The 22743-nt window shown below is 45.7% G+C and overlaps 1 protein-coding gene across 2 annotated transcripts in view; it reads left to right on the forward strand.

Annotated features, from left to right (window-relative positions):
- Positions 1-22743, forward strand: part of adamts17 (ADAM metallopeptidase with thrombospondin type 1 motif, 17) — a 193226-nt gene that overhangs the window by 70997 nt on the left and 99486 nt on the right. For both annotated transcript variants that reach the window (XM_061735776.1, XM_061735787.1), the window contains exons 8-9: positions 8590-8695; positions 12801-12941. In XM_061735776.1, the coding sequence (XP_061591760.1) occupies positions 8590-8695; positions 12801-12941 (247 nt within the window). The remainder of the gene's footprint in view (positions 1-8589; positions 8696-12800; positions 12942-22743) is intronic.

A 22743-nucleotide genomic window follows, 5' to 3' on the forward strand; every position in this document is an offset into this window, starting at 1 on the left:
TCTCTCCATCAAACATAACACATATACTAGACAAATTAATATGCATTGGAATTGAAGCCTGTCAAGTTAATAATTAAACTACCCGACATGAGGTAAAAAGTACACTGAAGAGAGATATTTTTTATAAATTATTTCTTCATTTGTTACAACTTGTTATCAAAATGTGTTTTAATATGAATTAAGCCTATTATTTGATATACTTACAATATATACATATAGGGGGATGTGACTAAAGGGCATCTGAAATGATCTGGAAGTAGCAAAGAACAGTACAACAGCTATCCATATCCTTACTCTTACACTTATTATGAAAGTTGGGATATTGTGTAAAAAGGAAATAACAACAGAATGCAATGATTTACAAATGTCATAAACACATGTTTTATTCCCAATAGAACATAAACCCAATATCCGATGTTGAAACTGAGATATTTTACGATTTCATGGCAAAAATTAGTCATTTTGAATTTCATCGCAGCAACACATCTCAATAAAGCTGTAACGTGGACACCAAAAAGCCGTAAACGTAATTGGTACAAATGAAAACAACAGGAGCATTGGGTTAATTGGCCACAGGTCAGTAATAGACTAGATATAAAAGGAGCATTTTAGGGAGTCTCTCAGATGTAAAGATGGGCAGAGGTACACCAATCTGCGACAATTTATTTGGCCAAGTCAGGTCAAACAAGACTGGGAATTTGACTTGGTTATTTTCGCTCACTGTACAGTAAATAGACAAATGGCAGCTCTTACATATATACTTTTTTTTTTTTTTAAGTGAAAGGTGCAGCAGTATGAGGTACACATGGTTATTGAAAGGTGCATTGTTACAGCATATAACTGTGGTTATTATTATTATTATTATTATTATTAGGGCCCGAGCACTGACAGTGCGAAGGCCCTATTGTATCTGTAGGAATTGTTTTTCTCGTTTTTTCCTTGTTTTTCTTCTGACGAAATGAGGGCCTTTTTGCCCCCCTAAATTTGACCCAAAAGTCATGGCGAAAGTCCTGGCGATAAATTTGATATTTCATAATGCATTAATGGGCGTGGCCTAACGGCTCAACAGCGCCCCCTAGAAAACTTTGTGCCTCAAGCCCCACAATACGGTTTGACGTACATGAACGAAAATCGGTACACACCTGTATCATGTCACAACTTAAAGAAAAGTCTCTTGGCGGCATGGCCGAAACCGAACAGGAAGTCGGCCATTTTGAATTAATCGTGTAATTTTGGTGCAATTTATGCCATTCCTTCGGCAATTAATACGGCCTGAACCGTAACGTGCACCCAGGTGTGTTATACATCAAAATGTGCGTCTCAATCCTGTGACAACGCGCAATTACTTTTCTCAGTCAAAAGCGTTACCGTGGCGACGCTAGATGCCAAAAAGCGCGCCCAACCTTCATCTGATTGGTCCATATTTGATAGTTCCTACTTTCTGCCATGACTTTTGAATGGTTTGACATTAAAGACTCGTGGGTGGTGTCATCGGACTTGATTTTGATTCCATTCCTTGACATGAATTAGCCCCGCCCCTTCTTCTGATTGGTCGATATTTGATAGATCCTATTTTCTGCCATAACTTTTCAATGGTTTGATATAGAGAGTCGTGGGTGGTGTCATCCGCTAAATGTCCAGGCCTGAAGAATCTACATGCCAATCATACAAGTTAAGTTAAGTTACAGCCTTAACGTGCACAAGGGTGCGAGGGCCTGTTCATCGCTGCTTGCAGCTTTAATTATTATTGTTATTGAACAGTGATTGATTACTGTTACATTCTATGAGTGATGAGAGTTCATCAGAGCAACAGCTTGGGGGAAGAAACTGTCCTTGTGTCTGGAGGTTTTAGCTACAGAGCTCTGTAGATCCATCCAGAGGGGAGGAGTTGGACCAGACTGTCCTGGGTGTGAGGGGTCTGGTCCTGGTCCTGGACCTGGTCCTGGTCCTGGGTGTGAGGGGTCTGGTCCTGGTCCTGATCCTGATCCTGGTCCTGGTCCTGGGTGTGAGGGGTCTGGTCCTGGTCCTGGTCCTGATCCTGGTCCTGGTCCTGGTCCTGGTCCTGGTCCTGGTCCTGATCCTGGTCCTGGTCCTGGTCCTGGGTGTGAGGGGTCTGGTCCTGGTCCTGGTCCTGATCCTGGTCCTGGTCCTGGGTGTGAGGGGTCTGGTCCTGGTCCTGGTCCTGGTCCTGGTCCTGGGTGTGAGGGGTCTGGTCCTGGTCCTGGTCCTGATCCTGGTCCTGGTCCTGGTCCTGGTCCTGGTCCTGGTCCTGGGTGTGAGGGGTCTGGTCCTGGTCCTGGTCCTGATCCTGGTCCTGGTCCTGGTCCTGGTCCTGGTCCTGGTCCTGATCCTGGTCCTGGTCCTGGTCCTGGTCCTGGTCCTGGTCCTGATCCTGGTCCTGGTCCTGGGTGTGAGGGGTCTGGTCCTGGTCCTGGTCCTGATCCTGGTCCTGGTCCTGGTCCTGGGTGTGAGGGGTCTGGTCCTGGTCCTGGGTGTGAGGGGTCTGGTCCTGATCCTGGTCCTGATCCTGGTCCTGGTCCTGGTCCTGGGTGTGAGGGGTCTGGTCCTGGTCCTGGTCCTGGTCCTGGTCCTGATCCTGGTCCTGGTCCTGGTCCTGGGTGTGAGGGGTCTGGTCCTGGTCCTGGTCCTGGTCCTGATCCTGGTCCTGATCCTGGTCCTGATCCTGGTCCTGGTCCTGGTCCTGGGTGTGAGGGGTCTGGTCCTGGTCCTGGTCCTGGTCCTGATCCTGGTCCTGATCCTGGTCCTGGTCCTGGGTGTGAGGGGTCTGGTCCTGGTCCTGGTCCTGGGTGTGAGGGGTCTGGTCCTGGTCCTGGTCCTGGGTGTGAGGGGTCTGGTCCTGGTCCTGGTCCTGGGTGTGAGGGGTCTGGTCCTGGTCCTGATCCTGGTCCTGGTCCTGGGTGTGAGGGGTCTGGTCCTGGTCCTGGTCCTGGGTGTGAGGGGTCTGCAGAGTTGCTACCTGCCCGTTTCCTGGTCCTGGACCGGTACAGGTCCTGGATAGATGGGAGGTTAGTCCCAGTTATCCTCTCTGCAGACCTGATTGTCTGTGTCTGTCTAGTTTGGTGGCTGATCCGAACCAGACAGTGATGGAAGTGCAGAGAACAGACGGATGATGGAGAGTAGAAGGTGGTCAGGTCCCGGGAGATGGTGGATCCAGGAACCTGAAGGAGTCTGTGGTGGAGACAGAGCTGTTGAGGATGGTGAGGGGGGAGTGGCGGTGGGTTTTTCCTGAAGTCCACTGTCATCTCCACAGTCTTAAGCGGGTTCAGCTCCAGGTGGTTCTGACTGCACCAGTGGACCAGCTGTTCCACGTCCTGTCTGTACGCGGACTCGTCCCCCTCCCGGATCAGGCAGATGACGGTGGTGTCGTCCACCAGGGGCGGGTATTGTTGAGAACCTCACGGTTCGATTTTGGATTCGATTCGATATCGATTCGATTCGATATTGATTTAAATGCTTCGATATCGATTCAGTAAGACGTAGAAATACACAAATACCTGTAGGCAATTTTTCTTTATTTTTCTTTTCATGCCTATAACACTTGGCATGTTACTTCACATCGAAATGAGCTGAGCAATTTAGCAGCACCATAATGGCTCACTTGTGGGAAAGGGTGGCGTGCCTTCTCCGGGTGGGTGGAGAAGTCCTGCCTCAGGTGGAGGAGTTCTCGGGATCTTGTTCACGAGTGAGGGAACGATGGAGCGTGAGATTGACAGACGGATCGGTGCAGCGTCCGCAGTTATGCGGTCGATGTACCGGACCGTCGTGGTGAAGAAGGAGCTGAGTCAAAAGGTGAAGCTCTCGATTTACTGGTCAATCTGCGCACCTACCCTCACCTATGGTCATGAACTTTGGGTAGTGACCGAAAGGATAAGATCGCTCCCCTCGGAAGAGCTGGAGGAAGAGCTGGAGGAAGAGCTGGAGGAAGTGTCTGGGTGAAGGAAGTCTGGGGCATCCCTGCTGAGACTGCTGCCACCGCGACCCGGTTCCAGATAAGCGGAAGAAGATGGATGGATGGATGGATGGATGGATGGATGGATGGATGGATGGATGGATGGATGGATGGATGGATGGATGGATGGATTGTCTGTGTTCGAAGAAATGCTTTGTTGTGTTTTGTTTTTTGCTGCAGCTGGTAGTGCAGCCGTCTCACAGCAAGAAGGTCCTGGGTTCAATTCCTGCCGGTGACGCTGAGTGTGTTTTAAGTTCCCCCATGACTTCAGCACCACACCCTGGGTGGGGTTGGTAAAAGGGCCTTTCTGTGTGGAGTTTGCATGTTCTCCCCGTGTTCCCTTGGTAGCTAATGGGAGCTACCCTCACAAAAACATGCAGCAGTCCTGGGCTCTACTGCCCCCTCTGGCCAACCGGGGAACAGATGGGGTGGGGAAGGATCTGGCCGGGATAACGTGATACTTCCACGCGCTACGTCCGGCCAGTGAAGCCCCACCCTGTCTGGTGAAAAGAAGCGGCCCGTCACTCCTCAGGATAAGGAGGAGACCTGAGCTCAGTGCGGGGCCCTCCCAGGACTGTTACTGGGTGATGAAATGGGTAAATAATCAGGGATAAAAAAAAAAAATTAAAAAAAAAAGCACCTACAGTGTTTCTTTGAAAACTCTTTGAGCTGGTATCCATCTGCAGCGCCACATGAATGATGAGTGTAATGACCCAGGTGGTCGGTCTGTGCATTGCACCGTGTACATTCTATTTTTGCGTTTTGTCTCATTCGCCCTTGTGGCAGGGTGGAGGAGCTGCAGCAACTCACAGGTGGCCCCAATCAACCTCTCCACCCTGCCTGCCTTGATGAGGCATGGCTGCACAGCAGAAATAGGTTCTCGTCTCCCTGTGAAGGTGCTGCTGGACGTGTGGCTGTGTAATCGAGAATAAAAGGAGTTCCTGCACTGAAACCTGTGTCCTCTGTCCTGTTGGTCGGCCCCCGTAGCACTCGCCATGCTACACTGGCTCCCAAGGTGGGGCCCGACAGGATGGAGGCACTGGCACAGGAGCTGGCATACCTGGCGGCCCTGATCCGGAGCCAGGCGGAGCGGCAGACTGCAGCCCTGGAGACGTTGGCAGCGCAGCAGCCGGCAGGGTGGGGTCGCCCGCCTACTCTGCTCGCAGAGGACCGACCCTTCACCTTCAGCTATCCGGACGTGCGGCGAGTGGCACTGGACTGTCCAGGGCGGTCCACGGAGGACGACCCCTTCTCCTTCACGTGCCCGTACGTGAGGCTAGTGGAGCGGGACCGTCTGGGGAGGCCCTCGGCGGTCCTGGAGGCACCGGTTCAGGAGGGGGCCCAGGAGGCGGTCCAGGAGGCGGTCCAGGAGGCGGTCCAGGAGGCGGCCCAGGAGGCGGCCCAGGAGGTGGTCCTGGAGGCGCCGGTCCAGGAGGCGGTCCAGGAGGCGGTTCAGGAGGCGGTTCAGGAGGCGGTTCAGGAGGCGGTTCAGGAGGCAGTCCTGGAGGCGCCGGCCCAGGACGCGGTCCTGGAGGCGCCGGCCCAGGAGGTGGTTCAGGAGGCGGTCCAGGAGGCGGTCCTGGAGGCGCCGGCCCAGGAGGCGGTCCTGGAGGCGCCGGCCCAGGAGGCGTTCCTGGAGGAGGCGGCCCAGGAGGCGGTCCTGGAGGAGGCGGCCCAGGAGGCGGTCCTGGAGGCGCCGGCCCAGGAGTGTTGTTCTTGTCGGCTATTATTAAATTTTGTTTCAGTCTTAGTCCTGTTTCAATCGCCGTTGTTATTTTTTGTCATATTTAGTCGAACTCATCCTTTTTTTATTTAGTCACATTTTTGTCGACTAAAAGTCGAGAATTTTAGTCTTTGTCTTAGTCCATGAAACCGTGAATTTATTTGTTTAGTTTTAGACAACAAAAACTATTTGCATTTTAGTCTAGTTTTAGTCTGACAATTTAGTCTAATTTTAGTTTGACAATTATTTAAAACATATTATACATTAATATTATATTCTACTTTAATTGAGCTCATTTCTTTCACCAATATCTGACCTAAGTATTGATATCAAATATTCATGATTTTTTAAAGATTTAACCCTCTAAATGCCAGGTTTTATAAACTTTGGCTGCAGTCGCAGCTGTGTAAACGACTCAACAAAAAGCCGGAGTTTGTTATGATTCTCTCTATGGCTGCACCTTTCATGTGATTCAAAATGCCCCATGTTTGGATTTATTTGTGTTTATGGACCTCTTATGCAGGTGTGTGTAGTGTGCATTTATACAAAATAATCTTAGAGGGGCTTTGAACTTCTGCACAAAAACCATGTGAATGAATGAAAACAGTCGCACTTGAAAGCCTTTGCTCATAATGTCATAAGGTCACACACACACACACACACACACACACACACACACACACACACACACACACACACACACACACACACACACATACACACACATATACTAACTGTACATGCACACACACACACACACACACACACACACACACACACACACACACACACACACACACACACACACCACACCACACCACACCACACACACACACACACACACACACACATACACACACATATACTAACTGTACATGCACACACACACACACACACACCCACACACACACACACGCACACACACACTAGTAGACTACTTTTGGGGAGGTTTTATTGTAGTAACATTAAGCTGACAGTACACTCAACAACACAACGTTGATATAATGTTGTAAACAACCAGCAACATACTTTATGTTAACTTAGCTTACCTTGATTTCTTTGTGGTAAATGGAGATGTGTCGTTTCAGATTTGTAGTGTTCTTTCCCTTCAAAGTATGACCGCACTGCTCCCCGTCCGTTAAAATCAAGCATTCCGTTTTATCTTCGACGTCAATGTATCTAAAATGTTTCCAGATATCTTCCCTTCTCTTTCTCCCGATCCCCGTGCAAAGCATGTTACCGTTTTATTTTATTTAATGAAATGAAATGAAATGTCCGCGTTGAGATCGTGTGCAGCTGCAGCTGCATGCAGCGCTGGCGGTAACTTCAAAAAGGGGGTGTGTTTGTTTATGTGTGAGTGTGAGTGCGAGTGTGTGGGGGAAGGGTATGTTCGATATAGTCACCCTGACCACAATGCCAATACAAAGTGATAGACAACTGTGCTCCCGGACAGTCCCGGTGAGCATTTGCGAACGAACAGCGGCGCTCTATGGCAAAAGAGACAGGAGGAAGTGATACGTTCATTATAATTATATATTTCGTGTCGTCTTTGTTTGTGAACGAAAATGATCATAGATTTTAGCGTATTTAGAGTATTTATTTTGTGAACTATATTTTCGTTTAGTTTTTATTAGTCAACGAACTTGCATAATGATTTAGTCCTAGTTATTGTTTATACACATGTTTTTTTTCTAGTCCGGTCTCGTTTTCGTCCGGGTAAAAATGGGCGTTGACGAACATATTTCGTTTCCGTTTTCGTGAACGAGAACAACACTGTCCTGGAGGCGCCGGCCCAGGAGGCGGTCCTGGAGGCGCCGGCCCAGGAGGCGGTCCTGGAGGAGGCGGTCTTTGAGGAGCCGGTCCTGGAGGCGCCAATCCTCGAGGCGGAGGTCACGGAGGCGGAGACGTCGGTCGCCGGGGCGGTCCTGGACGTGCAAACTCCAGAGGCGGACCAGCGGCTGGAGCAGTGCTGCGTTGGGGAGGGGGTGGTCCTGGACGCACCCCGGCCACGGCCGCGGATGCCGTCTGGCCCGAGGCCACCCTGGGCCCAGTCCCGAGAGCGGTGGTCGCCGAGGTCGACCTCCCGACCAGTTTCTGTGGTCGGCCCGTCACCGAGGGCGACCTCCCGACCGGCCTCGGCAGCCGGCCGAACCGGGAAGGACCGGAGGCGCAGTCTGCGGTTCCTGGCTGTGTAATCTAGAATAAAAGGAGTTCCTGCACTGAAACCTGTGTCCTCTGTCCTGTCGGTCGGCCCCCATAGCACTCGCCGTGCTACAGCCCTGATCTGTCCTCCTAGACAGGGAGAAAGGAGGATGGACAAAGTTAATTGCCAGGTTATTTTCAATGGCATTTGATGTTCTGATGTGTATGCGTCTGCAGCTATGCACACATGTATGTATGAGTGTGTGTGTATGTGTACAAGTAAAGTCTGTGGTAATGCTTACACCCCTGTGGCAATAACACATTTACTATTGCACATTGTGTCGTAAAATACTATAAATGTACGTGATGTTTTGAAAAGGATCATGGCAAGATTTTCCCACAAAGATACACACACACATATATATATATATATATATATATATATATATATATATATATATATATATATATATATATATATATATGTATGTGTATGTGTATGTGTATGTGCATGCTGTTGTGCTGTACCAATTTCTGGCCAAAAGCAATACACCTGAGACTGAACATTTGTCTAGAGTTTTCAAAGTTACGGAGATGGTTGTAGCATTTTTTATTGGCTGTCAGTTGAGGTGTGCAAAGTTAAAATGTTTTTGTGCATTGTTCAACCCAATCAGCCAACCAGTTACAGACATTGAACCACACATTTGAATGTTACTTGTTGAAGTGACTGACATGTTTCCTCACTGTGTTGCAGGTGTTGCTTATCTGGGTGGTGTTTGCAGCACTAAGAGGAAGTGCATTTTAGCAGAGGACAATGGCCTTAACCTGGCCTTCACCATTGCTCACGAATTGGGCCACAAGTAGGTTTACACTGAATTTTAAAAACATGCGTCAGTATTATTTCATCTTGTTACTCTACTGTTGTTGAAAGGATACTATAAAATATTTTACACACCACTCCAGGCTAGATTGAGCAGGAATTATAAGCATCAAATTAGTATACATTTTCTATAGTGAAAATGAAAAAAAAAATCTATTCCCCTTTTTTATTTTTTTGAAATAGCTACCATCAATAGTAATGCATCAACAAAGTTTTAGTGAATTATGTATGTATGACAATTAGGGGTGTAACAATATATCGTGCCACGAAATTTCGCGATACAAAAACGTCACAATACGTGTCGTGGAGGTGACAAACTGTATCGCGATATTGGGTTATTAATATTAATCTATTGTGTTGACTAGAAACGCGCATCCGACCGCGACCTCGGCCGCGCCGCGACCGCACCTCGACCCGCGGACAGAAATCTTACTCCGCTCAGAAGAAACTAGTCCTGTTTTGTGGTCCCGTTTTGAGCTCTGAACTTTTACTTATGTAAGGCTGGTGTAGAGTTAAGCCTTACCTTATTAAATTAAACCTTTCTGGGGTCGTGAGTAGGATAAACACGCAGGCAACTTCTGCTAAGCTCCAGTGTACTTTAATGTCCGCTCAACAGTGTAGGATTTTAGAGCATCAACACAACACCTAGTGCTGTATCACTCCGCCCAATCTAAAACATATTAACAACTACAGATAAACTGACTAGTGTCATTATAGTCCCTGATTTACATCAGAATATAAATAATATATTTATAAAATAATGAACCCTGAATTACTAAAATAACCTTCTTAACAAAAATAAATCTCCTCTTACACTTATAAGGTGAGCATGAATCAATCTTTTTCATGATGTAAAATTGTATGTATTTATTTACTTTTATTTATTTATTTATTTATTTATTTAATTTTAGTTGTTAAATTAGAAAGAAAAAAATGAAATCATACATGAGAGAAACTATTCAGTTTGTGGCAAAATATTTATACTGAAGATGCATAATGCAAACCTGACATTTACTTTTAGTTCAGTTTGTGGAAAATGGATGGCCTGGCTTTCTCTTTAAAACGTAAACAGTTATAAAGCATTACAAACTGTAACAATAGGGCAAACGCACAGTATTGTTTTGTATTTTGTGTCTTTCAAATAAAAGACAATTTTTTCCAGTCATATGTTCCTCATTCAAGGTTGTTAAAAAAAATACTGCTATAATATGGTATTGTTATCGTGACCTCAATATCGTGTATCGTACCGTATCGTGAGATTAGTGTATCGTTACACCCCTAATGACAATTGTATATATTGTATAGCAGATTTGGTGATCATGACCACACAAAGAAATCGAAAGTTGATATAAGTTAGTAGCCCTCTCTCACTTAAAAAAAATGATCTAAAAACCCAGGATATAGACTAGTTCAGCCCCATTGTATTCCAATCATTTATAATCCAGCCCATGTCACTCTTCTTCAGTTAGGATTGGGGGGGGTACCTGCTAATACCTGCTACTGGAAAGAAATGAGAGAACATAGACTGAAACAATTATAGACTATTATACACAGACAATGAAAGGAGCAGAGTGAGGAAAAAGGCCAGTGTAGCAGGGTGGATGCTACGGGGGCCCGCCCGAAGGATGGAGAGACACGGAGTTTTCGTGCAGAACCTTTATTAACAGCAGATCACCCAGTGCACAAGCACCTCACGCAGCAGCTTCTTCATTCTGAGTCACCTCCACAGCTGCAGTCTCCCAGTCCTTATCAAGGCTGGCAGGGTGGAGAGGCTGACGGGACACACCTGTGTCCCGTCAGCCTGAGTGGCTGCAGCTACTCCACCCTGCCACAGCCAGTATGATGGGAGGTCCCCCAGTAGTACGGCCAGTACTGAATTAGCCTCCTTGTCTTTAGGCCATAAAGACAAGGAGGATGTAATTCAGTGTGAGAGCCAATGCTCTTTATTTGTAAGTATTACAAAAATAAAAGAAAATGCAGCCCTGTTTTATGTTTTAGTTAAAGAAAATATCTCACAACATACGTATCTTAGAAAAACATACTGTAAGGTTCCTCAAAGTAGTTGTTAAGAAAAAAACAACACTTGTGTTATCTAAGGTAATTACATGGCTTGACAGTATGTTGACAGTATGTAACACTTCTTAGTTAGTCATTTGGCAATTGTGAAATATTTAATGACAACAAAATAAATTACACTAAAAATAAGAAACAGTTTCTGCTAAATTAGGAGCAAAGCACTTACATTAGTACATGGCATCATCACGCTGACAAACTTATTTGTTACTGTTGTGTGAAATTCTGGAGAAAACTGGAACAGTTGTTCTGAATTTTGTATGCGCAAACACAGGTAAAACAAAAGCTTCCTGGTGTTAAAACTGTAACTAAGAAGACATTAGACTGTCCGCTAGCTTCCATTTTAGCAGTACGTATTCCGGAGAAACACAAGGCTAAGTGATGGCTCATTAATCAAACTCTGTTTGGCATACCTTGATATGAAATTAATATTCTTCAAGCGTCAAACCTTTCATCAAAATGTGTTAGATTAAGATAGACTCCTCCTTGAGCCACCACCTTATGGTGGTGGAGGGGTTTGCATGTTCCAATGACCCCAGGAGTTCAGTTGTCTGGGGCTGCATACCCCTGGCAGGGTCACCCAAGACAAAGAGTGCTGAAAAGACCACATATGATGAATAAAAACAGTCATGACTGTTTTTGTTTGCCCTCGGGAGCCCGGCCTGGGGGTGGGGCTTGATGACGAATGCCTGGTGGCCGGGGCTGCACAGCCCGACAAGGCAACATGAATCCTCCTTCCCATTGGCTTGCCACCTGTGGGAGGGGTCATAGTGGTCAGGTGCAGTGTGAACTGGGTGGTGGCCGAAGGTCCCAACCTCAGCTGCAGAAGCTGGCTCTAGGGACATGGAATGTCACCTCTGTGGCAGGGAAGAAACCTGAGCATGAGGTCAAGAAAAGTTCCAGCTAGATAAAGTCAGACTCACCTCGACACACGGCTCAAACTCAGGAACCAGTCTCCTTGAGAGGGGTTCGGCTCTGTTCCACTCTGAAGGTGCCCAAGATGAGAGGCGCCATGCAGGGGTGGCCGTTCGTATTGCCTTCCGGCTCAGTGCGTGTACATCGGGATTCACACTGGAGAATGAGAGGGTAGCCTCCCTCCGCCCTTTGGGTGGGGGATGGGTCCTGACTGTTGTCTGTATGTCCCTCATTCTGCTGGGGGACTGCAATGCTCCCGTGGGCAATGACAGTGAGACCTGGCTGTGATTGTGAGGAACAACCACTCCAACTTGAACCCAAGCTGTGTTTTGTTTTTGGACTTTTGTGTTTGTCACGGAATGACCATTTCAAGCACGATGTCCAAGCATAAATGTCTCCACATGTGCACTAGGCACTGGGACAACCTAGGTCGCAGATCGATGATAGACTTTGTAGTTATGTCATCGGACTTGTGGCCATGTGTCTTGGACACTCGGGTGAAGAGAGGAACAGAGCTGTCAACTGATCACACCAGGTGGTGAGTTTTTGTTAAGATGCATAAATGCTCCAGACCAGCAAAATGCCAAAAGATATGCTTTTTGTAGGATTTTTTTTTTCTTGTCATTGACAAATTAACTGTATTTGATTGGCAAAACCTGGCTTCTACTCACCCTTTTCACTCAAATGAAAGTATTAAGAGTGTACTTAGTTTATAAGTACACATAAATCTTAATGATTGAAGCAGTTTAAAAAACAAAGGATTCCAGAAAGGTTTAAGGATGCTTTTCCAAGTTTCAATATGTCTATTCAATATTTGTCTCTAAAGACTTTTTTCTGACCCATGCACCATGTAAGAGAGAAAATACAATCAATAATAACTCGAGAAGGATCTCCCTTTCTTTACCTTCAGAAGATCTTGCTGTGACAAATCAAAATGTATGTATCTGGGTAACAACTTGAAACTCTAATAATGGAAAGTCAGATTAAAACATTATCAGTGAGATGTGAATTGAGCCTCAGAATTGGTCCTAGGTACAAAAACTGAACATAGCATTGTTTGGTTTTGACGCACTGCCAATGTATCGTCTCTTCCTCAGCCTGGGAATCAGCCATGATGAAGACCATGACAACTGCACCGGCCACTCCCATATTATGTCTGGTGAATGGGTGAAAGGGAGAAACCCCAGTAATCTCTTCTGGTCTTCCTGTAGCCGTAATGATCTGGAGAACTTCCTCAGGTGAAAACCAAACATGTTGTGTTTACTTGAACCACTGTGTGTGTGTGTATTTATGCGTGCGCGCGCGTGCGTGCGTGTGAGCGAGCGTGCGTGCGTGCGTGCGTGCGTGCGTGCGTGCGTGCGTGCGAGCGAGCGAGCGTCATGCTTTCATTAGTTTATATTCATGCTACACTGCTGTAGCACCTGGTAACGCTGTGATTGTTAACATTGTCATACACTCCGTCCCCTACAGGAGATGCAAATGACACACACAAAAAAAACAACCTTATGAAGCCCGGTTTTCTTGAGTTAAACTTATGACTTTGATCAACAAAGTTTGCCCCCATTAGAATTTATCTGTATTAAAAATGGTAACGTAGAAGCTGTTAGGATCCGCGGTGGGCTGGATCCACTCACAGATTGACAGAATCCACGAGTTTAAAAAAAACTAAATACACACCAAACAGCCACCTTCAGGCTGAATACAACAAACAAGGGAAAAAGGAAAGTCTAACAACGCAACCCCCTCCTAACGGGCGTCACCTGGCATCCTACTGGGCTTGTCAGGAAACCTAGCATAAAAGTCTCTGAGGAGCTGTGGCCCTAAAATAAGCGCTCCTTGGGACCATACCCTCCCAGTCCACGAGGTACTGGAAGCCGCAGCCACGCCTGCGAACATCCAGGACCTTCTTTTTTTTTTTTTAACTTTGTTTTTTATTGATTTTTCACATTTTGCACAATACAAAAACCAAACAGTAACACAAGAAAACAAAAAAAAAACAAAACAAACAAATTAAAGTCCTGTTGGGAGTAGCATTCCTACGTCGTGGTCATTTGTTAGTTGCCTGTTTCGTCCTCTGTATCTGATGATCCTTCAACAGTCTTTGTCGCTGTACCAGGTCTTGAAAGATGTCCACTTCAGCCATTTGTCCTCCAGCTGCGTTTCTTGCAGTCTTAAACGATGTGTCAGTTTTTCCATTACATAGATTTCCTCTATTATCTCCATCCATTGTTCCTGATTAGGAGAGTCCACTCTACCCCATTTCCTTGTGATAGCTTTTTTACCCGCTATCAACAATATTTTTACTAGGTATCTATCCCCTGCATGTACACTTTCGTCTGTAAAATTACACAAATAGAGTACCTTACTGCACATAGGGATCTCATACCTAAACACCTCTTGCAGAGTTTTATGTACCATCTTCCAAAACAGTTGTACCTTATCACATTTCCAAAATACATGAGCATGATCTGGGCTTACTGCTCCACATTCTCTCCAGCAGGGAAGGTTCACATTCAAATATTTACCCTTGACCTTGGGTGCTATGAAGTATCTGATCAAGTTTTTCCAAGAAAATTCCCTCCATATCCGCGAATTGGTGGATGTTTGATGTATTTTCCACATATTTAGCCAATCTTGGTCGGAAATGTTTATATTAAGCTCTGACTCCCACTTTTCTTTTACATAGTCAGTCGTATTCTTGTTCATTGTCAGTTTTTGGTACATTGTTGATATTATTCTACATTTGGTGTCCTTGTAAATATTAATCACTGCTTGTATCACACCATTCACTTCCATAGAGGGATCCATCTTGATTTCCTTCCTGTAATAATCTCTTAGCTGTAAGTATCTGTAAAATTTGTGTACCTCTAGATCAGGGGTCGGCAACCCGCGGCTCCAGAGCCGCATGCGGCTCTTTCATCCTTATACTGCGGCTCCGACTGGCTTAGGAAAATAAATGAATAAAAAAAAAAAAACTAAGTATTTAATTGAAGTGTATTTTTTTGTGTTAGTTCTTTAATATTCTAGTTCTAAATTGGAAAATTATTGTGATCTTGACATATTAGATACAAATATATTTATTGTTTTTCGTCGCTCAAAATAAACGTCATACTCGCGAAAGCCGGTATTGCCGCCAAAACCCCATTCATTCATCTCGACGTTCAACCCCAGCAAAGCCAATATGGAGAAAAGTAAGAAAAGAAAAATATCCGACGAAAATAGATCATTCAATGATGCTTGGACAGATGCATTTGCATTTACCTCTGATGAGAGTGGCCAGTGTGCTTAATTTGTAGAGAAAAAATGTCCAACAATAAACGGTCAAATGTCGCAAGACATTTCAATAATACACACAAAGCCTTTGCGGAAAAATATCCAGAGGGAGAAGAAAGAAAAAAAGCTGTGTCGGAACTGATGCGGAAGGCTGATCTGACCAAAAAGTCTGGTCAGGCATGGGAAACCGTTCACAGATGGAGACTATATGAAACAATCATTCATTAAGATTTCGGAACACCTATTCGCGGACTTTAAAAACAAGACTGAAATTGTGCAGAAAATCAGAGAGATGCCTCTCTCTGCGAAGACTGTCAAAGACAGAACCATAAAAATGGCCGAAAATATAACAAAACGGCAAATTAAAGACTTCAATTCAGCTGTAGCGTACTCAATTGCCTGTGATGAGTCAAAAGACAAAAGTGACATTGAACAAATAGCGCTGTTCTGCCGATATGTGAACTCTGCTGGACCACAGGAAGAAATGGTTGAGCTGATACCACTAAAAGGCCAGACACGGGGGGAGGACATCTGTGAGGCTGTGCTTGATTGTTTACGAGCCAAAGAATTAAAAACAACCCACCTAGTGTCAGTGGCTACTGATGGGGCACCGAGTATGACGGGAGCGCACAGGGGCTTTGTGGCTTTGCTGCAGAAGTCACTGGATAGAAAGCTGCTCACTTTTTACTGCATCCTGCACCAAGAGGCATTGTGCGCGCAAACCTTTCCTCCAGAATGCACAGAAGTCATGAATGTTGTCATTCAGATCGTGAATAAAATAATGGCAAAAGGTTTAAATCACCGCCAGTTCCGTTCGTTACTGGATGAGGTGGACAGCACATACTCGGATCTCCTGCTGCACAACAGAGTCTGCTGGCTGTCCAGAGGAGAGGTGCTGAAACGTTTTGCCGCATGTCTGGAAGAGGTGAAAACGTTCATGAGCAGCAAAGGGCTCAGCTTTCCTGAGCTGGAACAGCCAGAGTGGCTGGAAAAGCTGCACTTCATGGTGGACATGACAGCGAACCTGAACACGCTGAACACATCTCTTCAGGGGAGAGGAAGCACAGCGCTACACATGCTGGAGGAGGTGTTGGCGTTTGAGCGCAAACTGACAGTTTTAGCCAGGGATTTACAGAGAGGCACACTGTCTCACTTCCCCTCTTTAAGGGAGTTCAAACAAGCTCACGGGGTGATCAACTCAGAGTATTTGCAGTCTGCAATCACCACAATGCAAGCATCGTTTGGGAAACGATTCCGTGAGTTCAGGGAGGAAAAGACCACATTGTCCTTCCCCGTCACTCCCCTGAACATCGATCCATCCCTGCTAAATGTGACTGCATTTGCAGGTGTAAGTCAACCTGATCTGGAGCTGGAGCTGGCTGACATAGCTGACAAAGACATGTGGGTGTCCAAATTCAAATGCTTGACAGAGGATCTCGAAGATGTTGCACGTCAGAAGGCCACTCTTGCTCAGAATCACAAATGGAGTGATATTGAGAACCTTCCAAGACCGGACAAACTCGTGTTTGAAACATGGAACGCCATCCCCGACACCTACATGAACATGAAGACATATGCCTTTGGAGTCCTGTCGATCTTCGGGTCCACATATGTATGTGAGCAGCTATTCTCCACCATGAACTACATTAAAAATAAACACCGCTCACGCCTCACAGATGACAGCTTACAGTCCTGCGTAAAGATGAGTGTGATTTCGTACAGCCCCGATTTGCCGACGCTGTGCGCAGAGATTCAGGAGCAGAAGTCCCATTAACCGGGTAAAATAAATATCTATGCAGATATTTTGCAAATATTTATTTTTCATTGTTAGTGACAAAGTGCTTTTTTCCCCAATTTATTTTTTAAATTCAGGTCAAGGCTCCGCTACTCCGCTGCTCTGAAAGCCCAAAGGCGATATAAGGAAGACGGCTCACGGCATTTTTTTGCTTTTGTTTGCTATGGATAATTTAAGTTCAGCTTTTTAATTTATTTGAAATACACGTTCAGATATTGTATTATTTTTTCAAGAATGCAAAATGTTCAAAATGTGTTCATTACATAGATACAATTAAATTTTCTCTGTAGCACTTCGTGGATTTCAGAAGCAACACACTTAGTCGTTTATACAAAGTGTAAAGTTAAGAAAAAGCAATATATACAGTGTTATCTTCATTTTAGATAAGATGATAGCCCATCTTCAAAGCACTAATAAGTGTATGGGGTGATACCCGAAGTGAAGTTGTTGTTGTTTAAAATGCGTTCATAAATATAAAAAAAAAAGTATTTGCGGCTCCCAGTGTTTTCTTTTCCGTGAAAACCGGATCAAATGGCTCTTTCGGTGTCAAAGGTTGCCGACCCCTGCTCTAGATCATATTTGTTTCTCATGTTCTGAAAACTCTCCAGCTCCCCATCTTTCTCTAGAGTGCACCAAGCTGTAATTCCCTTAATTTCCCACTGTTTGAATCCCTTGTCATACCTGGCAGGCTTGAAATTACTGTCAGATGCAACCCACTTTAACAGATGAATATCCTTGTCTATGCCATAGCGTTTAATTATTCTGTACCATAATTCCAGAGTGAAAAGTGTAATTGAGTCAATTTTATTTTTTATTTTATGATATGTTTCCTTATCTCCTATCACATTCTGAATTGGGTATCCTCCGAATTCTTTTTCCATTTCTTTCCACTTTGCTGTGTATTCTGGTTTACACCAACATAGTAAATATCTCAGCTGGGCTGCAAAGTAGTATTCCTTCAGCCTTGGTAGACCCATTCCCCCTCTTTCTTTCGGTAGCTGGAGAGTTTCAAATCTAATTCTAGGTTTTTTACCTACCCAAATAAACCTTGATATTGTTCTGTTCCAGGTCACAAACTGGGTTTGAGGGACCTCTATAGGTAGAGAATGGAATAAATAGAGGAGTCTAGGCAGCACGTTCATTTTGATTATTTCAATCCTCGAGTTAAAATCCAGTGGTAAAGTGGCCCATCTTCCAATCCAGGACCTTCTTAACCGTGTAGGCCGGATGCACATCAAGGATAAAGGGGGAGGTTCAGCCGGGGGGAGGGAGATGTTCCTCTACCACAGGTTTCCAGAGGGATACATGAACCACCAGATGTATTTTGAGGGCCGCTGGAAGAGTCAGGCGGACAGCACTGGGATTTATGAACTTCTCGATGAGATAAGGGCCGATGTAGCGAAGAGCCCGCTGTTTGGAATCAATCTGGAGTGGAAGAGCTCGAGTGGAAATCCATACCCGTTGTCCAACTTGATATTCTGATGCAGGGAGCAGGGACCCGATGTCTATCATTCAGAAGACGGTTTCTGGAAAATGTGCATTGAAGTGCAGACCATTTGTGCCGGTTGGAAGTGTGCCTGGACTGAAGGAACAGCCACCTTGGTCTGTTCCTCAGGAAACAGCAGGGGCTGGAAACCTGGTGTTACCATAAACAGAGAGAGACCGGTGGCTGAAGTGACCTGAGAGTTATGGATGTATTCCACTCAGTGCAGGTGAGAGGACCAGGAGGCAGTTAAACTGGCGGCAACTCAGCGCAGGGCATCTCCGACCTCTTGTTCCACTTGTCATCAGACTGTCCCCAGGACACATGAAGGGGGAGAGATGCTGTCAGAGAAGCCGCTGTCCACAGATGGGAGCTGGTGAGAGAGAGTGTCAGGCTTCCCATTCTTGGAGCCTGATTGGTAAGTGAGTGTACCCTGAAATCCTCCACCAGAAGCTCACCCAGCTCACAGTACGAGTCCTGCCCGTTTCCTGGTCCTGGACCGGTACAGGTCCTGGACCAGGAAACGGGCAGGTAGCATCTTTGCAGACCCCTCACACCCTGGACACAGTCTGTTTGAACTCCCCTCTGGACGGTGCCAAAACCTCCAGACACAGAGACAGTTTCTTCCCCCAAGCTGTTGCTCTGATGAACTCTTATCACTCATAGAGTCTCAGAGAAATCAATCAATAACTGTGCAATAATAATGATAATAATTAAAGCTGCAAGCAGCGATGAACGGGCCCTCGTGCGTGCAATTTTCACCAATAAAGGTCAAGGACTCAAAACTAAGCCTGATGACACCACCCATGACTCTGTATGTCATACCATTCCAAAGTTATGGCAGAAAATAGGATCTATGAAATATCGACCAATCAGAAGAAGGGGCGGGGCTAATTCATGCCAATGAAGGTCAAGAACTCAATACCGAGTCCGATGGCCTGGATTCCGGGTTCTTCCTTGTCGGCCTCTGGTCTCGCGGGTGGCGGGGTTGCCTCCCCCCTCCCCCACTATAGATACACTTCAGGTGGAACTTTGATAGAATTATTACACACACACACACACACACACACACACACACACACACACACACACACACACACACACACACACACACACACATACAGCCACTCAGACATACATATACACACGGAACATACAAACACATAGCCACACATACACACACACACACACACAGCCACACAGACATAAACATACACACACACACACACACACACACATAGCCACACAGACATGTACATACACGCACACACACACACATATACATACACATTGGCTTGTTCACCTGCATGCTTGCTCTGTAGTTTTTGGGGTTAGTTAGTCGCGGTAGCTTAGCTCAGACTGTGATTGGATCTCGAGATTTGGGTCGATTGCTGCTCGTGTTTTGGTCGGCTCCGTGTCGGTTTCGTGTTTCGTTTGTGGTATATATGTATATATATTAAATATAGTAACAATGCACATATATATGCCTTAGGTTTTTACCAGCATGGTATCAACCATTAATGGCCCGGTTTCCCAGATCAGTTAAGTAGTTCTTAACAGCGAAAGACTTCTTTCAAACCATCTTAAGGAGCCTGTGAAAGAAGTCTTTCGCTGTTAAGAACTACTTAACTGATCTGGGAAACCGGGCCAATATGTGTGCAGACAAGTTAAAAAAAATAAATAAAAATAATACCAGTGTAGTGAATGCAAGGGCGGAGAGACTAGTCCTTCTTCTTGCACCTAGAGGAGAAGAGGAAGGTTGAATTAATCTGGCGTCTGCGGATTCTGAGATGTACTTCTCCATGGCCTCCTTTTCCAGTTAACTCAGGTTGTAGAGCCGTTTAGATGGCAGAGAAGAGCCTGTAAGGAGGCTGATGGCACAGTCGTATGGGTGATGAGGTGGAAGAGTAAGGGCCTGGTCCTTGCTGAACACCTCTTGGAGGTCGTGGTATTCCTGAGGAACATCCTTCGGGTCCATGGGCTCCCTGGAAGTAGGGTGTCAAACATGAGGACCAGAAACTGCCGACTAAAGGCATTGTGCATGGTAGTGCTCCATCCCCAAATGGCAAAAGTAACCCAGTCCATGTAGGGGTTTCGGAGCTTAAGCCAAGGCAGGCCCACCACCACCTGGGTCACAGAAGAACGGATAACATACAGTTCCACATGTTCTTGGTGGTTGCCTGAAAGAAATAACTTGATGGGTTCTGTCTTGTGTGTTATCATGTCTATTGTCCTCCCATCTATGGCAAACAGTTCCCTGGGGGCTTTCAGTTTCTGCAGAGGTAAGTCGTGTTTTCTGACTAGTTCTGCATCAATGAAATTGTCATCTGCAACACTGTCCACCGGAACTGAAATGGTGATAGGATGATGTGGCCAGCACAACGTGCCTTGGATATGCACCCAAGAGGGGGTTCCTGAACATGTGGTAGCGTGATTGACCAAAAATCCTCGCAAAGGTGAGTGGGTTTGGCGGTGCTGCAGAAGAGGTCAACCAGCTCTGTCCTCTGTGGCCACAGTATATGCATCGCCGGAGAGCTCGTTGCCTCGTCCGTTCAGTGGCCGACATATGGCTGCATCCCAGTTGCATGGGCTCTTCCGGAAGATCGCAGTCAGAGGGTGCTTAGACAGGAAGTCGAACTGGAGGGGCTGTGTAGCCGCTAGCTTCCTCTGCACCATGAGTGGTCAGAGGGAACAAACTATGAGGACTTGACCCCTCACTTCTCTCCCTTTGTCTTTCCCTCAGCCTGTTGTCCGAGGGGTACTGTTCTGGGTCTCTGGAAAGCGCCTAGAGACAACTTCTTTTGTAATAGACGCTATATAAATAAAATTGAATTGAATTGTCTAAGCTGATGGTTATTCTAACTAGGTCCTCTAGTGTCTGAGGGCCATCCCTTGTGGCTAGCCCATCTTTTATCTTATCTTTAAGACTTCGTCTAAATATTACCTTGAGGGCCTGATTTCCCAAGCCGCATTCCGCTGTTCGTATGTGGAAGATGATAGCTTACTGAGCAACTGACTGGTTATCCTGACGAAGTTGTCCTTCGGCTTCTGTGCCTTTAACAGGGTAATCAAAAACCTGCTGCATTTCACCAGCAAAACATGACACTGCAAGGGAAACAAATTTCTGGACATTGGGTAGCTATAACCATGGCCCAAGCGGCAGCCTGTCCTGACAACAAATTCGATCTGAACGATATGTCACTGCTTGTTCGTTGAAAACTAGCAAATACTGGTGGAGAAACTGAGAGCATGTCCCTATATTTCCCTGCTACCTAGTGGGAGTAGGGATAAAAGGCTCCCGGGCAGATAGAGTGGCCATCTGGGGTGCTGGGACTGGTACCGCTGTCTAAGGGGAGACAGCAAGAGCTGGAGGTTCTGGCGAAGTGAGCCAAGAAAACATGGCCTCCAGTTGCTGGCCAAGTTGGGAGACACCAGCGGTCAGGTCCGGCAGCTGAATCATCAGGGAGTGTAGAACTGCATCATGTTTTCCGACTAATGCTCCCTGATTGGTGAGGCCGTGTCGAACTCGTTCCGTCTCTGCTGGATCCATTGTTGGCCAAATAATTCTATTAGGCTCTGCTCTGGGCAGGATTCACTCACACAGACAGAATTGACAGAATCTGTGAGTTTGTTAGAGCCACAAACAAAAAGCACTGCACCGAGGCAAGGAAAGAAAAACACATGAAAAAGTAACAACAGAAAATCACTGCAATGCAGGAGAAAAAAACTGGTTGAGATAAAACTCTGCTAATGGAGGCAACTGGTTGGACATTAGTATATAATCAATTCTTGAGTAAGAGTTATGTACTCTGGAGTAATAGGTGTATTCTCGCACATTTCCTGGTTCATTAAATGCCAAATGTCAGTTATTGCAAGTATATATAAGCAAGTAAATATCAAATTCTTCGCCAGGCCGGACTTGCATGCAAAATTTGGTGACTTTTTGGGCAGAAGAAAGAAAAAAAATTCCTACAGATACAATAGGGCCTTCGCACTGAAGGTGCTCGGGCCCTAATTAACAAATAAGATTGAAAAAATGAAATAAGATGATAAGAAAAGAAGTAAAATAATAAAAAGCACAATCTGTTAAAAATAAGGGCAGTAGAATACAGCAGGTAAGTTTAATTTAAGAGTACGCTTGAGTAAACAGTAATGTTTTTAACTCTGATTTAAAGGAGCTGACAGTTGGAGCAGACCTCAGGTCTACAGGAAGTTTGTTCCACCGGTGAGGAGCAGAATAACTGAACGCTGCCTCACCTTGCTTGGTTCTGGTTCTTGGGAACCACAACAAACCAGATCCAGAAGACCTAAGGGGTCTTGGGAGCTTCATAGGGAATTAACAGATCAACCATGTGTTTTGGTCCAAGACCATTCAGGTCTTTGTAGACCAGCAGTAAGATTTTAAACTCTATCCTTTGACTAACTGGAAGCCAGTGTAGCGATTTCATGACCGGTGTAATATGGTCCAGTTTCCTGGTGTTTGTAAGGA

Source organism: Cololabis saira, chromosome 2 (assembly GCF_033807715.1).
Source record: "Cololabis saira isolate AMF1-May2022 chromosome 2, fColSai1.1, whole genome shotgun sequence".
Lineage (NCBI taxonomy): Eukaryota > Metazoa > Chordata > Actinopteri > Beloniformes > Belonidae > Cololabis > Cololabis saira.